The sequence below is a fragment of the Aythya fuligula genome, chromosome 1, assembly GCF_009819795.1.
Source record: "Aythya fuligula isolate bAytFul2 chromosome 1, bAytFul2.pri, whole genome shotgun sequence".
Taxonomy (NCBI): Eukaryota; Metazoa; Chordata; class Aves; order Anseriformes; family Anatidae; genus Aythya; species Aythya fuligula.
In genome coordinates, this window is record NC_045559.1 from 84,625,570 (window position 1) to 84,646,418 (window position 20,849).

Consider the following 20,849-nt stretch of genomic DNA (forward strand, 5'->3'; position numbering starts at 1 on the left):
ACCAGCTTTGTTCAACATGTAAGGAAGAACAACACTGAAACTTTTTTGTTTGCTGGCTCACTGCTTTTGTCATTGGGTCATGGGCTTTTCTCACATCAGAATATTAGTTGGTATTGAGCACCAGTTGATAATGGAGATACTAACTGTACTTAAAAAGCAGTGCTTTTGATGCAACAGTGCAACAGCTCCTAAATCTCTCTTATTTTGTAGAAGGGATAGAATAAGTTGCCTAGGAAAAAAACACTGCACAAAAAGCCGTTCTCTCTTTTCTACCCCTTTCCACAACTGCATTTGTCATCTCCTCCTCTCCCTTCCCGCAGATGTCATTGCCACTGGCACCGCACGATCCTAGCTGAGATTTAACTGAATCTGAGTATACCCCATGGTGTCAAGGGAATTTGTGTTATACTCCCTACTGGTCCTGGATCCCAGGAGCAAGTCCTGGATTTACTAATACACTGCATCTGGGCATGCTGTCTTAGCACAGCTTCTCCTTGAAGCAGTCATCACACTGTGTGACAGCCACTCCACTCTACCTGGGCAGCACCCTTTTCTCCTGTTTGTGGATAGCAAACTAAATAGCCAGGGCTCAGGAACAGCTATTCTGCTCGTTAATTTAAACATGTAAGGCTCACGCAAGTAATGGAAGTAATTATAGAAAATTACCCCATACTACAAGACATGAGTTACTGTGAACTTGATGGAACTACTGAGAGATGCCTTATGAGAGATGCAATGTGCAACATGACAGAGCAAGCCTGCTGGATAGCCTCAAATTTAATCTGATTCTTCTGAGTATTACACAGACCTGAAGCATATTATATATACATGGACATGCTAATTTTAGTTTATACACAATAACACATATATGAGACACCACCTGCCTTGTCACACAACTGCTTTAAACTACTTGGTGACCTTTGCAAAAAGCAAAAGGGACCAGAGAAAAGCTGAATCTCTGTTAAAACCAAATGTACTGAAAATATCAGTCATAAAGGAGAAACATGAATTTGCAGTTGCTGTCTAGGAAGTTGTTACACTGGAAATGACAAACCTAAAGAAATGGTAAGAAAGATCATTGTTTTTCAGTTCTAACAAAAGGATAAATTAACACGGAAAAACTAGCTGAAAACCAGTTCTTACTAATGATCTGAGGGAGGTTCCAACTTCCTCAACTGGAATAAGGTAATCAACAAAAGAGCAGGCAAGAGGAACAGAGAAAGCTGCTTTAATACGGAGCAGAAAAAACATGAAAAATGAGAAAGTCCCAGAGAATTTCTTCAGTAAGTGTTAAGGACTACACTCTACGCTGTTAAAAGGAGGAAAAGTCTGATTCTATTTGGGGATTTTTGTGTGTTATCAATAAATGAGAGATTAGGTAATGATTATGTGTGACTAACAGCTTTTTTCTTTACACAACAAAGAGATACACGTTTAGGTCAAGAAAAAAGAGACCTCACATGACTGTACAAATAGCCTGAAGGACAGTCTCAAGGTTGCACACAAGCAAAAGTTGTATAAAAGTGGTGTGAGAACACAGAGCACACCTTAAAGTTTTAACAGATTGTTCTTAAAAGTAAATCCATTCCAAAGTCAGGATCACAATTTCCTCTTGGTGCAGTTCTGTCAGCCAGTAAAGAGAGGAGGTGTGAGACCTAGCAGAAGATATTGGTGCAGATGTTCTGCCAACACATACATGTATTTACCGTTGTGCCTTTCCAGTTGGAAGAGTAAGGATGAATTGTACTGTTACTATATTGATAGTACATTTAGGTCCACACTCAAGAATATAACACACTGCCTTTACAATATACTGCCTTGTGTAATGGAATAGTATCCCCCTTATGGTAACAGGCTCCTATAATGCACTTGATCCCAGGTATCACCATTTTTCTGAAAGAAATGTGAACAGGTTTTATTTTCAGAGAATAACACATTTTGAACCACTTCAAAGTATTTTAAGTATGTTGTCATTGATAGAGCCCCTTCCACAACCAACGTTTTTGCCAAGTTACAAACAATGAAATCAAAATACAAAATAAACAATATCTAAATGAGGAATGCTAAGAATATATTACTGTTTGTTACATCACCTCTACATTAACTTTATCTCAATAACCTGGCATTTCAAATCTAAAAATAAATTCATCTTTGTTCCCTGAGAACGAAGTGAAGAGTTCCTCAAGTTCCTCAAATTTCAGACTGCTTGGAACTAACTCTATTCCTCAGATTCTTCTGCTGAATTTCTAGTGATCACGTAACATCACACTGCTGGACTGACTGTCTCAGAAAGTAGACAGGACTCAGTGTACCTCAACAATAACTTAACAGAAATTGTTGCTACGCTTTGTGCAATGAACAGGAAAACACAGACAGAAAATTTGAATTTGTTCTGAAACAATCATGAAACGTTATACATACAGCGCTGCATAGAGGACAACACTGAAACATGCAAGTAGGGTGGATGACCGAGTGACTACCTCAGGTAACAACTAGTCCCACATATCCCCTATTAGGAACATCACAACTGTGTTTTCAAGTTGAAAAAAAATAATCTGTTTTTAATTCCCAGTTTTTGAAAATTAAACCTTTTCAAAGAAGCTGAACTGGAAGCATTTTTTCAGCTTAAACAGGACAAAAATAAGGCATGGAATATATCAGCTGGAGACTTTCTAAACAAAACTTACCTTTCCATCCAATATGAATTAACAAAGTGTAAGATAATTACAAAAAATGTAGTTGTAGTCTATTCTAACCAGATTCTCCTGAAAAGCTATGTCATAATGATTTTCAAGGTTTTGTCTTTTTCTCCAGGTATTAACAACATCTTTCTTGTTAACTAGAGGTAAAAATATCTGAAATAATTGAGCTAGCACTGCTTCACTTACTTGTAATGCCTCTTTAGAGCTAGCTTCTTTATCTAATTACTGAAACAACAGTAAACAAAAGGCAGAACATCAACAAGCTCAATTCTGCTTACCCACATTAAGAAACATTACAGATCTCTTCAGACATAATTTTTACCTTGAAATACTGAAATGACAACAGGGTTATTTACTCCTCAGATTTATTTTTTGTTGTTGTTGACCTATGTCTTGTTTTGCCATCTCGCACTAAGTTATAAATAATTTCTACATCATTAGCTCTGAAAAGAAATGAAGCAGGTAGCATTTCGTTTTGCCACGTTATTAGCAAGCTATGTATCTGCTATTCCTAGTTATTTGGGGTGCAAAATTTTGATTTTTGTCCAAAGCATTCTTGATTGTATGCCAGTATAATTGGTCCATTCCATAGATGTTCGTATATAAATAATTTGTATGCAAGTGCTCAATAGAAAGACACAGACCTTGTCATATAAACCATTCCAAATATAAACAAGTTTGCATAATTTTTTTATGCAGCAAACAATTCTAAAAAACACAAACAAACAAAACAAAAACAAAAACTCAATCTTGTTAACCTTATGCACTGTAGATTTTTGACAGATAGCAGTTTATTGTAAATAATAAATTAGTAACTATTGCTCGTTTTTATTTTAGTGCTGCAAAAGCAGATTGTATGCTAGATAACTTCTGATTTAAAGTTCTAGTTTTTAAATATTCTTCTGCTTGTGCACAGTTGCTAAAACTATGGATGTTGCTCTAAGTCCCAACAAGGTGATAGGACCATTTGTCTCATGATTAAATCTCTGCCTACAGATGACAGTGTTTGTGGGAGTCTAATCCCACATCAGATTACTGCAGAGAACCTTTGGGTGCAGGCAGGTTTGGTAAGTCTATGTGTAGCCCCAGGTTTTGATCGCTGGCCTGAAAAGGCTGCTGAGAGTATCACATCCTGAAAAGAGTACAGAGACCACAGAATGCAAGAATAATGTACACATGTTTGCATTTCTTGAAAACAGAGGAAAATGACTTACCTTTGAGAGTCCTCAGTAAGGAACTCTTCTTCAAGTAAAACCAGAGAACTTCGGAACAGTGAGTATTATGTTAGCCTACCAGTTGAGTATCATGTTGTTATTATCAACTCTTAAAAGCATGACGACCTTAATTGCTTATTTGGTGGCTTCAGCTAACAAACAGATGTTGCTACTTTTCATTCATGACTACATTTAACTATACCAATTATACAGTTACAGTCGCATTTTGGTAATTTTAAGTACTTACCTTTCCTCTAGATTACTTGCTTGTTAAATCTCCAATATACATCATAATTTTTTTTTATTTTTATTTTTTAAATCTGGAAGCATTAGAAGTCAGAACACAGCACCTTTCTGCATTTGAAATACAACCACAACAGATGCCAATTATGCTGTGACAGTTAACAGAGTTAACCTGCTTATCAGCTCTCGTTCCTTTTTTTTCCTTCTGGTTACTTGGACTGGCAGAGTACTAATATATCAGTTAATACCGGTCATCTTTAAAAAATGCTTGACCATAAATTTTCTCTCACTTAATTTAGGAAGAAACTACTGCTGTCACACACTTGACCTTTGACAGATGAAAGACTTCTTTTAAAATCCCAAACCAATAATGGGAAATTGCAGGGAAGCCAAATGTTTAAAAACATTCCTGTAAAAGTAGAAGACATTAGTCCAAGCCACAATGTTTTTCATCTTAACAAAGATCAAACTTGCAGCAAAAAAGGCAAACCACATCCTTGAATGCATTAATGAGAGCATAGCCAGCAGCTTGAGGGATTAATTCTTCCCCTCTTTTTGGCATTTGTCAGACTGCATCTCAACTACTGTACACAGTTTTGGTCTCCCCACTACAAGTAAGATATTGACATAAAGCAGTGAGTTCAGCAGAGGTCTACCAACCTGATAAGGAAATTGGTACACACAGTGTAAGAGGAGAAGCTGAGAACTACTTTTTTCCCCCAGCCTTAAGAAGAGAAGGCTCAGTTGCAACCTTATTGCTGTCTGTAACTACCTGATCTGAGTACACAGAGAAGATGAAGCCAGACTCTTCTCAGATGTGCACAGTGATCAAATAACAGCAAAGGACTCAAGTTGGAACAGCGGAAATACTGGTTAGATATTAGGAGATTTTTTTTTCTCCTGTGTAGGCAGTCAAAAACTAGAATGGGTTGCAGAATCTCTGTTCTTGGAGGCATTCAAGTCTCAGCTGGACCAGCTAGGTCAGGACAGTGCCAAGCCTGCTTTGATCAGGCCTATAGCCTAGACAACTTCTAGAAATCCCTTAATTATGCTATAATTCTAACTACAAGCAGATTTCAGATGACTCCTCAATTTAGCCGTATTTTCAGACCCAAAAGTGAACAGAAATTACTTTGCCCTTCTAGGAGGAGACCTACACTGGACAGTCCATAAGTTCCTCTGCATAAAAAATACCTATCATTTTCAATGTACACTGTCAAATAATTCAAACAAAGTAGTGTTAAAGCTAGATGTCTGGATTGCTTTTTCTAAATATGTCAGATCAAGGAGGAAAGCAAGTCAAAATTATGATAATTTTGAATTTTCCCAAATGTTCTTTGGCCCTGAAAAGAAACCCTACAAATCGAGAGCCAGAAAAACTAGTAGAGAATGTTCCACTTAAAATCAACCAGGCAGTAAGCAAAAGCAGATTAAAGGCTTTGAAATTTTGCCAGATGAATGCATGACGTTTGTCCTGGGGCAACTGAGGCAGTTTGAGAGAAGTAGTGACTAGAAAGCAATGTCTATTATGAATCTAATGATGTCTGCTGTAAACTACTTTGAAAGGGTAAAGCAGGAATTGCTGTAAAGCTATTGCCAATCTTTAAAATAAAAATGAGGTCTTCTTTACGGCATCTAGCTTCTGTTTCATAGGCTTAGGAGCATCCAGAAAGTGACACTTTCCTTTTAATGAAGTACAAAGGCATCAAATGATGCATATTTTCATACTACAGTTACTTTACTATATGCATAAATCTTTGAGGAAAGAAAAATCAAACAGATTTCACAAGCCTGGTGGAACATACACAGCATAAAACAGAATACAGAGTTATAACCAAAGCTTCTTTGTCTGACTCTTACAAATGTGTTTTATGAAGACAACTTTCAGAATCAAAGCTTTTGGACCTCTGCATCAGAAAACATTTCTCAAATCTTGAAAAATTTGAGCTTATTTGGTACTTTGTCTAGTTTCTCACTTCCATATAAAATGGTAGACATTATCTTTGAGCTAGGTTAAGAATTCATTCACTGCTTATAAATATCTGCAGAAAGCATGGGAAATTATATTAATCTTTTGAAGATCGCATCTTAGGGGAAAGAAAAATGTCTGTCTCTATTTGCATTTTCTTTTGTTCTTTGTCTACTAAAGGCTAGGTGATAGCATAAATTCATGCAGTGAAACCATCTGTTCAGAGGAATTAAATAAAAATTGATGGTCACTGAGTCTGTTGATTTTTAGTTGGTGCTTGTGTCTAGCTCCCTACGATCACCTGGGAACTTTAAAAGGTTTTAAAGAAATGAGCATAAGAGAAAAATACGAGCCGATGCTTAAAGTGGCTGGTGAAGCAAAGTTTGAAAACTTTCATATGAAAGCAATTGTACATGTATATATTTAGCCCAGATTCCCCACTTTGATTAGGGTTATCCTGATAATTCATTTCGCTGCAACAGTCCATGGAAACATAGATTATCTTTTCAGAAAACTTTTGGGAAACAGCATTAGGTTTCAAAATAAAGACACTGCCATTCTGAGCTGCATCTGAAGACTAATAGAGAAACTGTACGGTATACGCAACAACATTACTTCTTCCTTCTAGACAATCCAAATCACCATTTGGGTTACAGATTTGCAGTAGCTAAAACTATCAAGAAGTTATAATGTCTCTCCATATATGACATGTTCCCACATTTCTGTATGGAGGTATGGTATCCACAGATATGACAAGTTCCTCAGCCATGATAGATAATAGTCACTACCTCAAAATAAAAAGATATTGAGGTCAGCTAAGTTACCAGTCATACAAAGGTCAATGCAGAGTCCCAGCATACCTTTAAATCATGAAAATCCTGACAAGGTTTAACTAGACACCCTCAGTCATATTATTCCTTTAAATACTAGAAAACAACCCTCTAAGCTAGTGCGAGCAGCGGTAGCACCTCCACATGAAATAGATTTAACCTCTACTATTTTAATTCAAAACAAAGTGAAAGCAAGGACATTACACGAACCACATCCTAACAAGGGAGCAGAACTGTAAGCTGCCAAATGATAATGTATTTCCCAATTAGCTGCAGTTGGTGCTGAAAGCAGGCAATGTATCAGAAAAACCTGTGAGCCAGAGCCAACAGGATGGATGTGCAACATCTTACCATTTGAAAGTGGTGACTGCAGTACCTGTAATACAAGCATGGGCCAGACAGCATTGTTATCCCCTGAATATTAAGACTATAGGTACAATCTCAGACAACAAGCAGCAGTGGATAAATAATCCCTAATAAGCTCTACCAGTGTAGCCAGGACATTTTGGAACAGATGCAAACGAAATGTAGACATTATTTATCACCTTTTCCAGGAACTCTCATTTAAATTTAGCTCCTTACATTAAAAAAAGGCTTTCCAGCCAGTTGCAAAATAAGCTATCTACAATTCAGCACAGTTTTAATGACCAGAATAATTAACAGGAATCTTCTGCCCTTCTAAGAGAGTCATGAAGCAGAAGTAAAACAAGCTTTTTGTTTTGTTTCTTTTTTTTTTTTATTCTCCCCTTCCCTTCCCCCCCCCTTTTTTTAAAAAAAAAAAAAAAAAGCTGCTTTCTGCAGTTGATTAGCCATGAGTAATGGGCAACTTATACATTGAATGCTGCTTCCACATGCTTCATCCTTAGCAATCTATCAGGCTTCCTGATCATAGGAATACAGAGTACCCAATAACTGTAGTAGTAACAACAAACAAATGCTTAAGTGAAAATTTGGTAATACCTCCCATTCTGTAAGAAATTTTTGAAATTAAAGGAGCTCTACCAGTTCCTGCAGGATGTTGAAACAAACTGTCTTCTGTTTGTTTTTAGGTTATTTTGAACTTGTTCTACATTATTCAAAAATAATGAGAATGGGTAATTGGAGGAATGGTAGAAACAGGGCTGTTGAAATCAAGGATATGATTATACATTCCTGTCCTGGTTTCAGCTGGGATAGAGTTAATTTTCTTCCTACTGGCTGGTATGGTGCCATATTTTAGATTTAGGATAAGAATAAAGCTGATAACACACCAATGTTCTAGTTGTTGCAGAGCAGTGCTTGCACTGAGTCAAGGACTTTGCAGCTTCTCCTGCTGCCCTGCCAGCGAGGGGGCTGGGGATGCACAAGGAGCTGGGAGGGCACAGAACCAGGACAGCTGTCCCCAAATGGCCAAAGGGACATCCTGTACCAGATGGTGTCATGCTCAATAGTAAAACTGTCGGGGCTGGCACTGCTTGGGGATGAGATGGGCATTGGTCGGCTGATGGTGAGCAACTGTGTTATGCATCACTTTTTTTTTCTTGTTCTTATGTCCTTATCTCAACCAATGAGTTCTTGTGTTTTTACCTTTTTTGATTCTCTCACCCATCCCACTTCAGAGGTCATGGAAGAGAGTGAATGCCTGTGTAGTACTCAGCTGCTGTCCAATTTAAACCATAACAACTCCATTCATCTTCAGAATTCCCTACATCTGTCATACTTAGGATGGATCTTCATGCTTCTTATACTCATAGGTTGAATTTACAGTTTTTCTTTGTACATTGCTGTCCTGCTTCCCAATCCTTGTGCCTTTTTAATTATTATTATTTTTTAAACATAAAACTGCCTTCAGTTTTTCAGTATATTCTAGGCAATGCTTACAACATTGTCCAGCTCCCAGCATGACTGCCAGAAAGCTGTGGGTAAGGCATTTTTTTCCTCTGACATGTAACTTGAAAGTTGTATCTCAAGATGTTGACCAGAATAAAATCTTATTATTCATTCTCATGTTATATATTAAAGCCCTCACCGCTTCTAGTTATGTAAATTTATTTCTTGTTTTGCTAAATACCTCTAATTCCAGTCTTTTACACATTAAATTTATCTTTTTCTTGGGTTATGCTTCAAATCTTTCAGATGTGCTAACATAATACATATGTATTTCATGCTATGTGTCCTTCAAAATGATCTTTTTAATATAATACTAAGAAAGCAAAGTCCAACGTATGGAACATAGTTTAGCCTTAGATCCTACTCTATGGCTATTCTAGTTCTCTACATATTCACCTTCACTCTTAATAGCTGCCCATTTATTTAGTGATAAAAATCATTTTACAGGTCTACAGCTGCCTCCGTCGCTCCTTTTAAATCTCTAGAGAATTGGTACTATAATTTTCCACTCCATTTTTTGGGGTGTATTCCTACATTCCTAGTATGTCAAAAATTACTGTTAATGATGGAGTAAATTATTTCAACTAATTCACTCTGTACACTGAAATCTGCATAATCTGGACTGGATTTCCCAGTGATCTTGCAGCATTTATTTACTTAACCGTTATCAGGAGCTATTAGCAGTTTTCTAAATTCTTCCGTAATTTATAATGTAGAAGACATGTTTATTACCCTGACTTTTGCCTTGGGGAACAGTGTTACATTGGTTTATACATGCACAAGATTCCTAGTGACAGAAATTAAGTTCAGCTGCATTATGTAAGAATGTGATCCATCTTTAATATCTATCTCTAAAAAGACATTCAAAGCGATGTGACATGGCTACACAGCTTTTTCAGTCATCTTACATGAGAAACTTCCCATGACAGCAAAATCAAAAAGGACTCCTTGATACTGAGAATATTTAAAAATAATTATAAAAATCTTTTTGTTAACCATACACTCCGCCCCAAATGCCAGGAGTGATTATGTTTATGTGAATATTTAAAAGGGCATGATCTGCCCCAAACATTTTTGGGTTATGCAAGATATTAATTTCATTTTAGGTTTTCTGAGGTGAACCTTCTGCTTTCACTTACTATGCTTTTCCACTGAAAAATTGAAGAAGGATTGAGAAAAAGGTTATGACAGCATACTTAACAGTTAGCTAAGTCTGAGACAGAAATGAGTGATTTTTGATCTGACGTCTGCAGAGCTCAAAACCACCATAAAATATACACGTTCAACTATCTTATTACTGCCATGGCACGGAAGTTGTATGTTAAATAAAGAAATAGACTAGCGCATGCATTGGGTGTTAAAGGCAGAGAAAAACATAACTGACAACCAGTTATAATGCTTCAAGTGTGTCAAAAGTTCTGGAACCACTTCATAACAAAATATTACACACACAGTGTGTAATGATTAGCAAAACGTGTCTACATAAAATAAATGAATATTAAACAAGCAAAATGCTGAGAGCTGCCAACAGAACTGTATGGGTTAATAGGTGGTTTTTAGAAAGCCTTTTCAGACAAAGCCTCCAAGGTTATTGTGTTAACTCATGGATCAGTTGGTAAAATGTTTTGCCAATGAATGTAAGGAAGTTTAAAACTGTTGGCTTTCGCCTACCGTACCAAGATCAGTCTTAAGATCTGTTGGCAGACTTAACTTTCTTGATCCTTTAACTGAAAAAACAGAAAAAGGAGAAAGGCAGTTGTTAATAATTAATAAAGAAAAAGGAGTGAGGGAAAACAACATGCCATCTTCTGGTTAATACCATGCTGAAAGTTTGTAGCTTTTTTTTTTTTATCAGCAGAATTATGGTTTAATTTTTTTCATGTAACCCATTCAGAAAAATAAATGTAACTAAACAAAAAAGCACTGGAAAAAACATTACTCCAGCTCTCAAGAAATGAATAGTGTTCTACATAGCTTTGGCTGTATGCTGCAATATCTTACCTTGTGATGACAGGAATGATTAAAACAAATAAGATTTAGGCAAATATTGCAAATGCTGGTTATGCAGCATATCACAAATATTAAACAACTGGAAACCAATTTATTAAGAGGTTGCAATGAAGTTATCTAATGACATCATACTCGAGATATCATTCAAAAAAGAAGGCATATTGTATAGGTAATGGAGACAAACCACATTACTGTACATATTACAGAAAAGACATTGCACAGAAACGAAATACAGCAGCTTCAGGATACAATGCAGTTTTATCTAGACGTCAAAATATTGCACTCAATTTGCTGAAGATTTAATTATCTGTTGTGTTCCAAATACACAACAAAACTATGATTTAATTTCTTTTCAAAAATGTTTTCATTTCCTTACACATGAGCACATTTTTAAACAATGAACACCAAAGAACTAAAATGAAGCATGTCTTGTATCAGTCAAAATGGTATTAAACTTGTTAAAAGAATGTCTTAAGAAATCTTTTATTATTAATTCAGAGGACTTAATTTCCAATATGGTTCTTTTGTTTTGTTTGCAATCATTTTTTTTCACATTGTTTTCTAGCTTTTGCCCCTTATGTATACTGTCTGTTATTAGTAGTAAACAATGAAGTATCTGTCAGCTAACTACTGTAATTCTGAAAAATAATAATAAAAAAAAGTCCCACATCATAAGTATGACAGTGGCAGGAACACTGGGACATGTGAACATAAGGAACGAGTCCTTTGTTAACTCCTATTTAGTAAGGTTTTAGGTCAGAAGGATGCCTACAACAGCCACTTACCATTTCAAGTCACAGAGCCCCTGAAAGAATCTCTGTTGCAATGTCATCACTATAAAACCTGCAATGTGGCACAGGAAAATATCAGCTGGCACCTATGCTAGTGTTTCACTCCCTCGCTCTTTTTATTTTTTTCCTTTGCTGTTGTTTTTGAGCCCTTGGAGAAGAGTATGGGAGCCCTTCAGCCTCTCGAGCAGCCTTTTGGTATCAGTAGAAGCAGCACAACCCCCCTCGCCCCCCCCCCCCCAGTAACACATTTCTAGCTGTGACTTTAAACAGATGTTTTAGAATAAGGTGAGATCTCTTCAGATCAAACCAACATTAAAATCTTGGAAAATAATTTCAATACCAAGTCTTAGCCTGTGCTTCCATTTTAGGCACTCATACAAAGGCCAACCACAAAGCTTTGAAAACATTCTGTTTACCTGGAGAGCTGTCATACACTTTCAGACTGAGAACAGAGGTCACTGCTCCACAAACTCAGTGTTTTTCTAATAGAGAAAGAAGCAGCACTTATGATGTGATCCCCTTTTGCTTTAAGGAAAGGACAAGCTCTGGCTCAACAACACCTCTGAAAAAAGGATTACTAACACCAATGGAAGGTTGTAGGACACTTTACTAACAGACTAGAATCTACACTGGGATATTTCAGAGGTATAAAGCCTAGCTGCATTTAACACTAAGGGAGCCTTATTAGTGCTAGCATCAGAGGCTTTGAGCTTTATAAAGAGGTAGTTTAAGCTCTATTATTTCAATATTGCAGCTATTCCTGTACAACATTCTGTTTTATATGCCACAGCTATTCCCAAACTGTGGTATTTATGTATGGACTGGAAGACTGCAGATATAGTTCCCAATTATTTGCACAAGGTGCAAAGAAAGCTCCCTCTGATTCCCTCAAAGGACCCTAAAAAGGCTCAATCTGAGAGCTTCTGCAGCTGCTTGCAGATAAAATAGGCATACCATACTGAATGCTGCAGTCTAACAGGCTCAGGATGCTCAAGGGACTGAAGCTGGGAAAGGGAGTAAAGATCTGATGAGCTGGACTACGGGTACAAGGACATTGTAGGCATCCCAATATTGGGAAAAAATAGGAAAAACAGAGGCATGGGCTTGCTGGTCCTGTATGGTAGGGAACATGGTGAGTAGGGGGCAAAAGTAGAAAGGAGACACACAGAATTTGGAAATGAAGTAAGTGTAGTTGGGGAATCCCAGAAGTTACTCCTACCACCATTTCCACCAACAAATATGGAATTTTTTGGTGTAGGACATGATTGTGCTAAGACACACTGTCAGCAAACCAGACCTCTGAGAGTAAAGACAAAAGATGGAGTTGATTGTTTTTGTGCTTTACTGAAGAAAGCAAACAAACAAACAAAAACCAAACCAAACCAAACAAAAAACCCTGTGCATAATACTGCCTTTTTTCTTTTTTCTTTTTTTTTTGGGGGGGAATAAAACTAATGTTTTAATGATAAATTGATCAGAATGGAGATATTAGTATGCAACCAATTTTTAATTCCTAAAGTATGTATATTTTATTATCTCTACATTCAAAATAAAGGAGGATCATGAATAGTATGACCATTATGACCATGCAGCTTGCTGAGAATGAGCTTTTGAAAACTCTTCTAATTTATGAACGAAGTAGAGAAGCCAGCCTTTTGCTAGCTCAAGAGGCTAGCAGAGCTCTTTGTTACCTTTACGTCTTTACATTCATACCGGAGGCAGCCAGCAAAAATTGTAGTACCACAGTGCAAGGTAAGACAGATGTCAGGAAAGTCCCTGCTCAAAAGCCTAAGTTGGGCTGTTTAAAAATATCTAAAAACAGGATGAGAAAGAGGCACAGAGTTAATAGGTAAGATCTGGCAGCTAGCTAAACTGAGGACCCAGCCCCCCTGACCAGAATACATCCCACCTTGTAGCCAAATGGTTCCTATCAGTCTTTCAATGAAAACACCAAGGCACAACCAACCCGAACAAGCATGCCCTTGGAGCTATGACATTTGGTGGTGTGTCTCCCCCAGCATGAGTGTAGTCAGAGAAAAGATTATTCAAAATGAAGGTGATTTTATAGAGCTCCTTTCTGGTACTCAGCTTTTGGCTCCAAAACGCTTTGGAATATCTGTCCCTGTCCTTCACTGCTAAAACACGGATTTAAGAGATGAATATTTAGATACCCACTCATATAACATACACAGACCATGGATGTTTGGCTTCTGGGGCTAAGAGCCAACTTGGGACTGCCCCTTTCCTTTGGTGGGCTCAGGTGAAGCACCCTCAGACAGTGCTGTGCTTTTCCCAGGGAGCTGCTTTCTGGCTGAGCCTAGCTCTTGCTGAGCTACAGCTCCTACCACATCAGCCATACCCGTACCTGGCCACTATCCTGCTGATTTGGACCCAGACTCATGGACTGACATCTTCACCTGGACCTGCCTGGCAATCCTGGGCTGTATTTGGCCCTGCTCACCCTTCCCAGAGCTGCCCTGCTCCCTCATTTAGCTCCTATCTCTGTGGCCCATAGGGAGCTGCTGACCCCTGCCACTCCCCAACATTGAGCTCAGGCCCCCTCAAACCCCCAGGCTGCAGGGCGGGCTGCCCTGCTGCTCCTCTTGAGCCCCACACCACGGCCCAACTCTCAATTTCTTACCCTCTACCAGTTCATAGTGCTCCCTGTTCCTTGCTAATTCCTGACAAACACATCCTTTCTCAAGATCTTAAGCAAGCATTAATTTATCTGATCTGAAACGTCTTCACATATTGGAAGAGTGATAAAATGCATCTTGTGTTCTAGGATCTCTTTAATGTTTAATTTGCTTTCTGACTAATAAGCATTCTTTTTAATTTAATGTAAATAAATAGAAATCGTTATGCTGGCGGTGTCATCAATAATCAAGTTGCAAAATGAATTACATTGTTTTCACACACACAAAGTTCTGAAACATACATATCCTTGCAGAAGACAAGAAAGTAATTCTCAAACTGAGTCAAATCTCTTCAGCTACTTCGCAGTTACCCAAGAGGTAGAAAAGAATGACTGTTAGAAACTTAGTCATATTCTTCTTGAAACTAAACTATATAAAAACATTTCATTTAGGAAAATGGGAGGTTGACATGGCATGGGCCCAAACCCAGCTCATATAACCAGTGGAATAAATCAAGACTGTAACACTTCGAAGTCATAAGAACTAGTATACCTGCCATTAGGCACCCGTTCCAAAGCTCTTGGAAATCAATTGTGGAAGTCTTTACTCTGCCTTCTCTAAGACCTATAGTCTTAAATGTATTTGGGATATAAGCTGCCAACATGAAGGTGATTTCTTAAGAATAAACAAAAAAGAACTTCCATTTTAAAACACAGTTTAGAGGTCACTCTCCTGTACATGGACTGATGAAATTATTTCCATCTAGTCTTTGAAAGAAGTCTAAATAATCCATTGCATCTTACACAATGAAGTGAAATGGCCTGTCAGAGATACATTTCCTACTGCTCAGTGTGTTTTCAACTACATGCTTCAGTATGAACCTGCATATAAACGGTTAAAGAAACAAGGCACAGAAAACCTATATTCCTAGAAGCCCATTTATAATATTTCCTTAATTGGATGATAAAAATAAAGCTAAATATTACTGGTATGGGTACTGTTTTGTAATACATTATATAATAATTAACTCCAGCATTGGGTTACCATTTATACTATGAGGACTTACAAAGCCTCATAGTAACTCTAGAGAAATGAAACTACTCAAAGCATTCCTTTTGTTATTGCAACTCTGTCACCTGGTGATGTAGACATACCCAGTGAGAACCTCATTGGGCAGCAACTTGAATCATTTGACTCAGCACACAACTGTTCCTTCTGTTTCTTCTAAATATCAAGGATAAAGCCTTGGCCTATCTTTAATAAAAATACACGGTGGCTGATTTTACAAACACAGACATCATGGCACTCTGCAGAGTGCAGCACAATTCCATTATGGAGCTTGTGTGCCATGATCTTTAAAGAGATCAAAGGCAAGAGTAGAGGTAAAAAGATCCTGTCAAGTGAATCCGTAACTATACAGATTTATTATATGAGGTAGAAATGTTAATCAGTGCAAAGAGTGATGTGGCTGTGAGGCTGTGCTGATAAGCATAAGGTAGTTTCACTCACAGGTTCTTGGAGGTCACACTTTTGAGGTCAGCTACTCCAGGTGTTTATTTTGAGTTTTGACTAGTTTTATAGTAGGTATGCCAGAGCAATTTTTTTTTTTTTTTTTTTAGTTTCGCATTCATTTAAAAAATAAATAACTATCAGTCACAGTAAAAGTAATTTCTATTTTAAACAGCGGTTAATTCTGTAACATTTACTGCCTACAAATTGCACCTGATTTCACATTTTAAAGACTCGAGGCTTGGAAAACAACATGATAGGCTAAAATAGGAAACATTCATAAATTTGTCAGTTTCCCCAGTGAATGTTCTCAGAAACAGAAAAGCAGAAGAAATTGCAGAACAAATTAACTGAAATGTATCTAAATTAGGTATTTTGGATCAATAGCAGAACGAAAACATCAATTTTAACTGCAGAAAATGTAAGATGCTATAAGGTTCACTCATAATTTTAAAATTAAGCATATGCACATATGTTTACCAAGTCAGTGATCTCTTAGTTTTCAGTAAAAAGAGTTTTTGGCATGTCTTTGGAGAGAAGATCAAAAAGCTGAATCGCAGTGATCTGGGTGATAAATGGTCTAATTATACTGGTCTATCTTTTTTTTTTTTTTTTTTTTTTTTAAATCCCTTATGGCAAGTTTCTGAGGCCAAGCTCAAGAGTTTGAGCTCCTAGTGTTATACCAATATTATTATAGAACTTCAATATTTCCATGTCTACAACATCTGGGTTTAAACTACAACAAGGAAATATGTCTTTATTTCAGAACAACTATTTTTGTTTTAGTTCTTGATGTATCATGGAAACTACTTTCAGATTTTTGTCAGCTAGTAATTACTGGGCTACATTCAAAGTGAAAGTGTCCTGTTAAAGTAAAATATGTGATAAAAAAGGATTTGAATGGCATATTTGTGGGAATTTGTTACCATAACTAAGGAAAAACATCTAACCAATACTTACCAAACTACAAGGTAAAGAAGTGTGATATGCATACCACAAACAAAATGAATGCATCACAGCTACCCCTGCTTATTTTCTATCAAACCTAGAAGTCAACTACCTAAAACAGCTCTAAGCAATGAAGTTTAAGACAGTGAACTCACATTAAAGAGATCAATGCAGACTAGGCACTTGCAGAAAAAATCTCTAGGAATGTGCTGAACTCCATATTCTGAAGGACTACGGGTAAGATGGGAAACATTTATAAATTTTTAAATTGCTGGGATCTCACTGCAGGGTTAAAACAGTTGATAAACTTATATTTTTATTTGAGGTTATGTTTCTATTGTAAATTACAGCACTTAGGTGCTGGCAGGCTCTAATAGTTAAAATTTATCAGCTCCATATTGCTACTTTTCAAATAACTTATCTATGTGCACATATGGATAATATATATATATATATATATAAATTATAGGGACTCCATTAAAAAAAAAAAAAAAAAGACAAAGCCTTTTAGGAAAACAGAAACAAGTCTCTAATAAAAATGCTGAGTCCATTTGAGACATGGGATATACCTGCACAATGTTGACTATTCCAGTGTTTACATACTCTTCACCTCAAGTTGCACCACGTACAAATAACTTTTCTTTAAATGAACAGACTGAGTTTCATTGTGCTATATAATAAGCACTTTTCCAGTAAATTCTTCTCTTCAGAACTGTGACTATACACTTCACTTCTTAGGGATTAATGAAACACAGTGATGTATGACATGAGTGGCTTATACAGACTGCAGGAAGAGAAGCCATCACCTTTACCTGAAGTGGGAGACTTGCAACGCTCTAGCTCCAGGGAAACTGGACTGTCACTGAGTTCAGTCAGGCCTGAAAAAATGGAGTTAAAAAGTTAAGTTACAATCTAACAGGGAATGCTTCAACTTTCTCGGCTGATGATATTCTACACTCTAAAGTCAATTTGGAGAACGGAATGGTGTGAAATGTGAGGGAAATATCTATTTCAGAATAACTGCAGTTTTCAGGCTGTCACTACAGAAATTTAGGTCTGCTTTAAAAAAATAAAAATAAAATTAAAAAAAAATCACACCTCATGTTAGCTCAAATTTGTTTTCCCAAATGCCTCAGGCTATAAAGAGTCACTTTACCTAATGGCCCAAAACAAGTAAATATAGTTTAAAATTTAAATGTCTGCAATGTAAATCAAACTCAGTCTTCCCTGTCCAACTGACATGGAATCACCTCTATCCTTTCACGTGCTGTGGAATGCACGATGGAAACCATAAAACAGGGTGGGGAAGGATGAAAAAAAACATAGTACTGGTGAAAGAAGAAAGTGAATACAAGAATATCACCACTACAATATCAGGATCTTTTGTATGAATTCACACAAGATAGCTCATTTTAAAGAGCACATGGTGATGGTAATGCTGTCTGAATATACGAAGCAGTTTTTTGACAAGGTACCTTAATACATTGTTTATAAAGATTTGTGAGGAACTCATGTTCAGCAGTCTACCACGGAGAACAGCAGCAAGCAGAAAGTAATGTAAGCTGAGTTTATACTGCTTAAGCTTGGTCTCGTGTCTGTGATCAAGCTAAGACCCATTTTTAGCACAGATTGCATAGATGAGTTTGAACATGCCTTCTGGGCGTGTCTTGTGCTACCCTTTACCACGGGCTAACTGTTGAGTGGTGAGCTGGGCATGGCCATACCTATTCAAACATGCTCTTCATATGTAACCCATCGTGCCCTGTGCCCTGAATCACTTGTGACAAGGAGGTCTGACACTTCATGCCATAGGCTGCTTCAGACTGGCAGACAGCCGAGCACCAGACATCCATCTGCTAGCAGCTACACTCACAGCACTCAAGTCATAGAGTCTAGTGAGCATTAGCCCACATTCAGATGCACATCACTGTAGTACTGACAGTGTGTTTACACACACTGCTGATGTTGATGTATCCTGGAAGTCAAACGTCCTATCTGGACCTTTCAGTATGCTTTAATCTGGCACCAGTCCTGCCACATGATATGTTTTTAATTTTGTATGGCTTCTGGACATTAAACTTCAGGGACTTCACCTCTAAAATCCATCTAGACACTTGTTTTAAAAAAATAAAAGAAAACTCTGGTACCATTCAGTCATTGAAGTCTGGTACCATAGAAGATCTCTTTGTATTAAAAACAATGGGATCTCAATGGATATACAGGTATTCTTGTTACAGTGTAATTTTGAACTGCTCTGAGAAATTTGGAATATCCAGAGTCTGATAGGCAGAATAAAAAGCTGCCACCACTAGCTAAGCTATGCCACTGCTAGAAAACCATTAAGAACACTGCATCAGTTTGGCCTGTCAAGTAGTAATACCATATTTGCTCCTGACTCTTAAATGAAAGAAAATCACAATCCAGATATTAATCACAGAATTTCTAGGTTGGAAGAGACCTCAATAATGTCAAAACCCCCAAAAATGTATTTCAAAAAAATTTAGTTGAATAATTTTTGATTCAATTTAGAATCTGTGGCAGAATTTTATATTGTAATCAGTTGAATCTAGTTACTTTTGGAATTGCAACAGAATTCAGGAACTGCAAGCATTCAGGGAGCCTCTCTATGTGTATCTTTCTTAGTGCAAATCTTACACCTCACTTTGTTGGCTCTGTACGTACCTGCAGATTTGGGGCATTTGATTTTTGCAGCAGAAGTTTCTGCAAGGTATAGTGCAAGTTTGGTTCATTAATATATCAGAGGCCTCATATAAATAAAATTAAATATTAAAATCTGATTCTTTTCTAAATGCAATGTTGGAGTTTTAAAAACTTAAGACTATGGCTATGACGTTATCATTAACAAAATCCTTCAAAATTACACTGAGTTACTATTGGTTACAGTTACAATGCCAAATCCTAGGTCATACTTAATTCTAAATAAAATTCCTTTTTTTGTGAGTTCAAAGAGACAGTATTATAGCTCAAGCCACATTATGGTGCCACTGATTTATGTAGGAAATGTGCCAAATACACCACTGTTCTGAAAAACAAATAGTAACTACTGTGAGAATACCATAAGCTTTTTATGCTTGGCAACAGTTCAACAGCTTACTACAGTAAAGAGGCATTTCATATTATGGCATTTTAGAGTGGTGAATGCAAACTTCTCTACAGATCTAGACTAGTTGTCAGAACACTATAATCTCTAATAATGTCCACCAGCATATGCTTAAAACAAACAAACAAAAAAAGTGCAATAATACCACTTATGCTTAGTGTGGGGATTTACATGCCCTCCACAAGCATGCTGTCTTAGTCTCTCTTGGACACTTAGATTTGTTTAAGAACTGACGCTTGCAGATTTTGCCCTGCCATAAATCTTTCTTTCTTAGAAACATTGAGTTCTACTCATTATTCAAAGTTTCTTTTAATCTCACTAAATTAACAATCCCAAAGATATTATCTGACAATGACTTGCACAATCAAATCATTCACTGAAAGGAATAAACACGTTTTTCAATTTTTAATTTGTTACCTTTGATTCCATTAAATGTTGTCATTTGTCTCCCTTTGAGATAAGAAAGGAAGTACTCAAGCTCTTCTATGTACCAGTGCTTATTTTCTACTGTCATTTCCTTTATAAGGAAACCATGTTAAATCTTTTTAATAATTCCTCACCAGCAAGCATTTCCACACAGCTCAGTTTCCCTTGAATCTTTGAGAGGCTACAACAGCTACTTGCTGTTGCATTAAAAAAAACCCACAAGTTCACTTCTTGCTTTGAAGTTCTGTAGGCCCAATCTGTGTCCCAAGGTATTTTAGCTAATTTTAGCAAAAATAACCAGCAAAATTTGAGTCCAGGTAGATCAAGAACATGCCAGCAAAACTAAAGGCAAATAATTGAGATTGGGAATTTAAAGAACCATCTGTGAGAAGATGTACCTGTTGACATTATAATGAAGTTGATTTTTTGCTTTGAAGAATTTATAAACATGAAACTTATGCAATATCTAAATATACCTTATGAAGCATAAATCAATTTTAATGGCATCACACAGACACTTTTCAAAGTTTACTGGTTTCCATCTCCTTTTTAATAAAGAACCAGAAACATTAGTAAGGGAT

General features: G+C 36.9%; 1 protein-coding gene across 4 annotated transcripts in view; it reads right to left on the reverse strand.

The window, feature by feature from the left end:
- STXBP5L (syntaxin binding protein 5 like) overlaps positions 1 to 20,849 on the reverse strand; it is a 193,460-nt gene that overhangs the window by 23,908 nt on the left and 148,703 nt on the right. For 2 of the 4 annotated variants that reach the window (XM_032193394.1, XM_032193376.1), the window contains one exon: positions 17,534 to 17,599. The exons of 1 other annotated variant lie outside the window; for it this stretch is intronic. In XM_032193394.1, coding sequence (XP_032049285.1) covers positions 17,534 to 17,599 — 66 coding nt within the window. Of the gene's footprint in view, positions 1 to 10,503; positions 10,555 to 17,533; positions 17,600 to 20,849 lie in introns of all 4 variants that reach the window. One more of the 4 variants, XM_032193386.1, reaches the window with a different exon arrangement.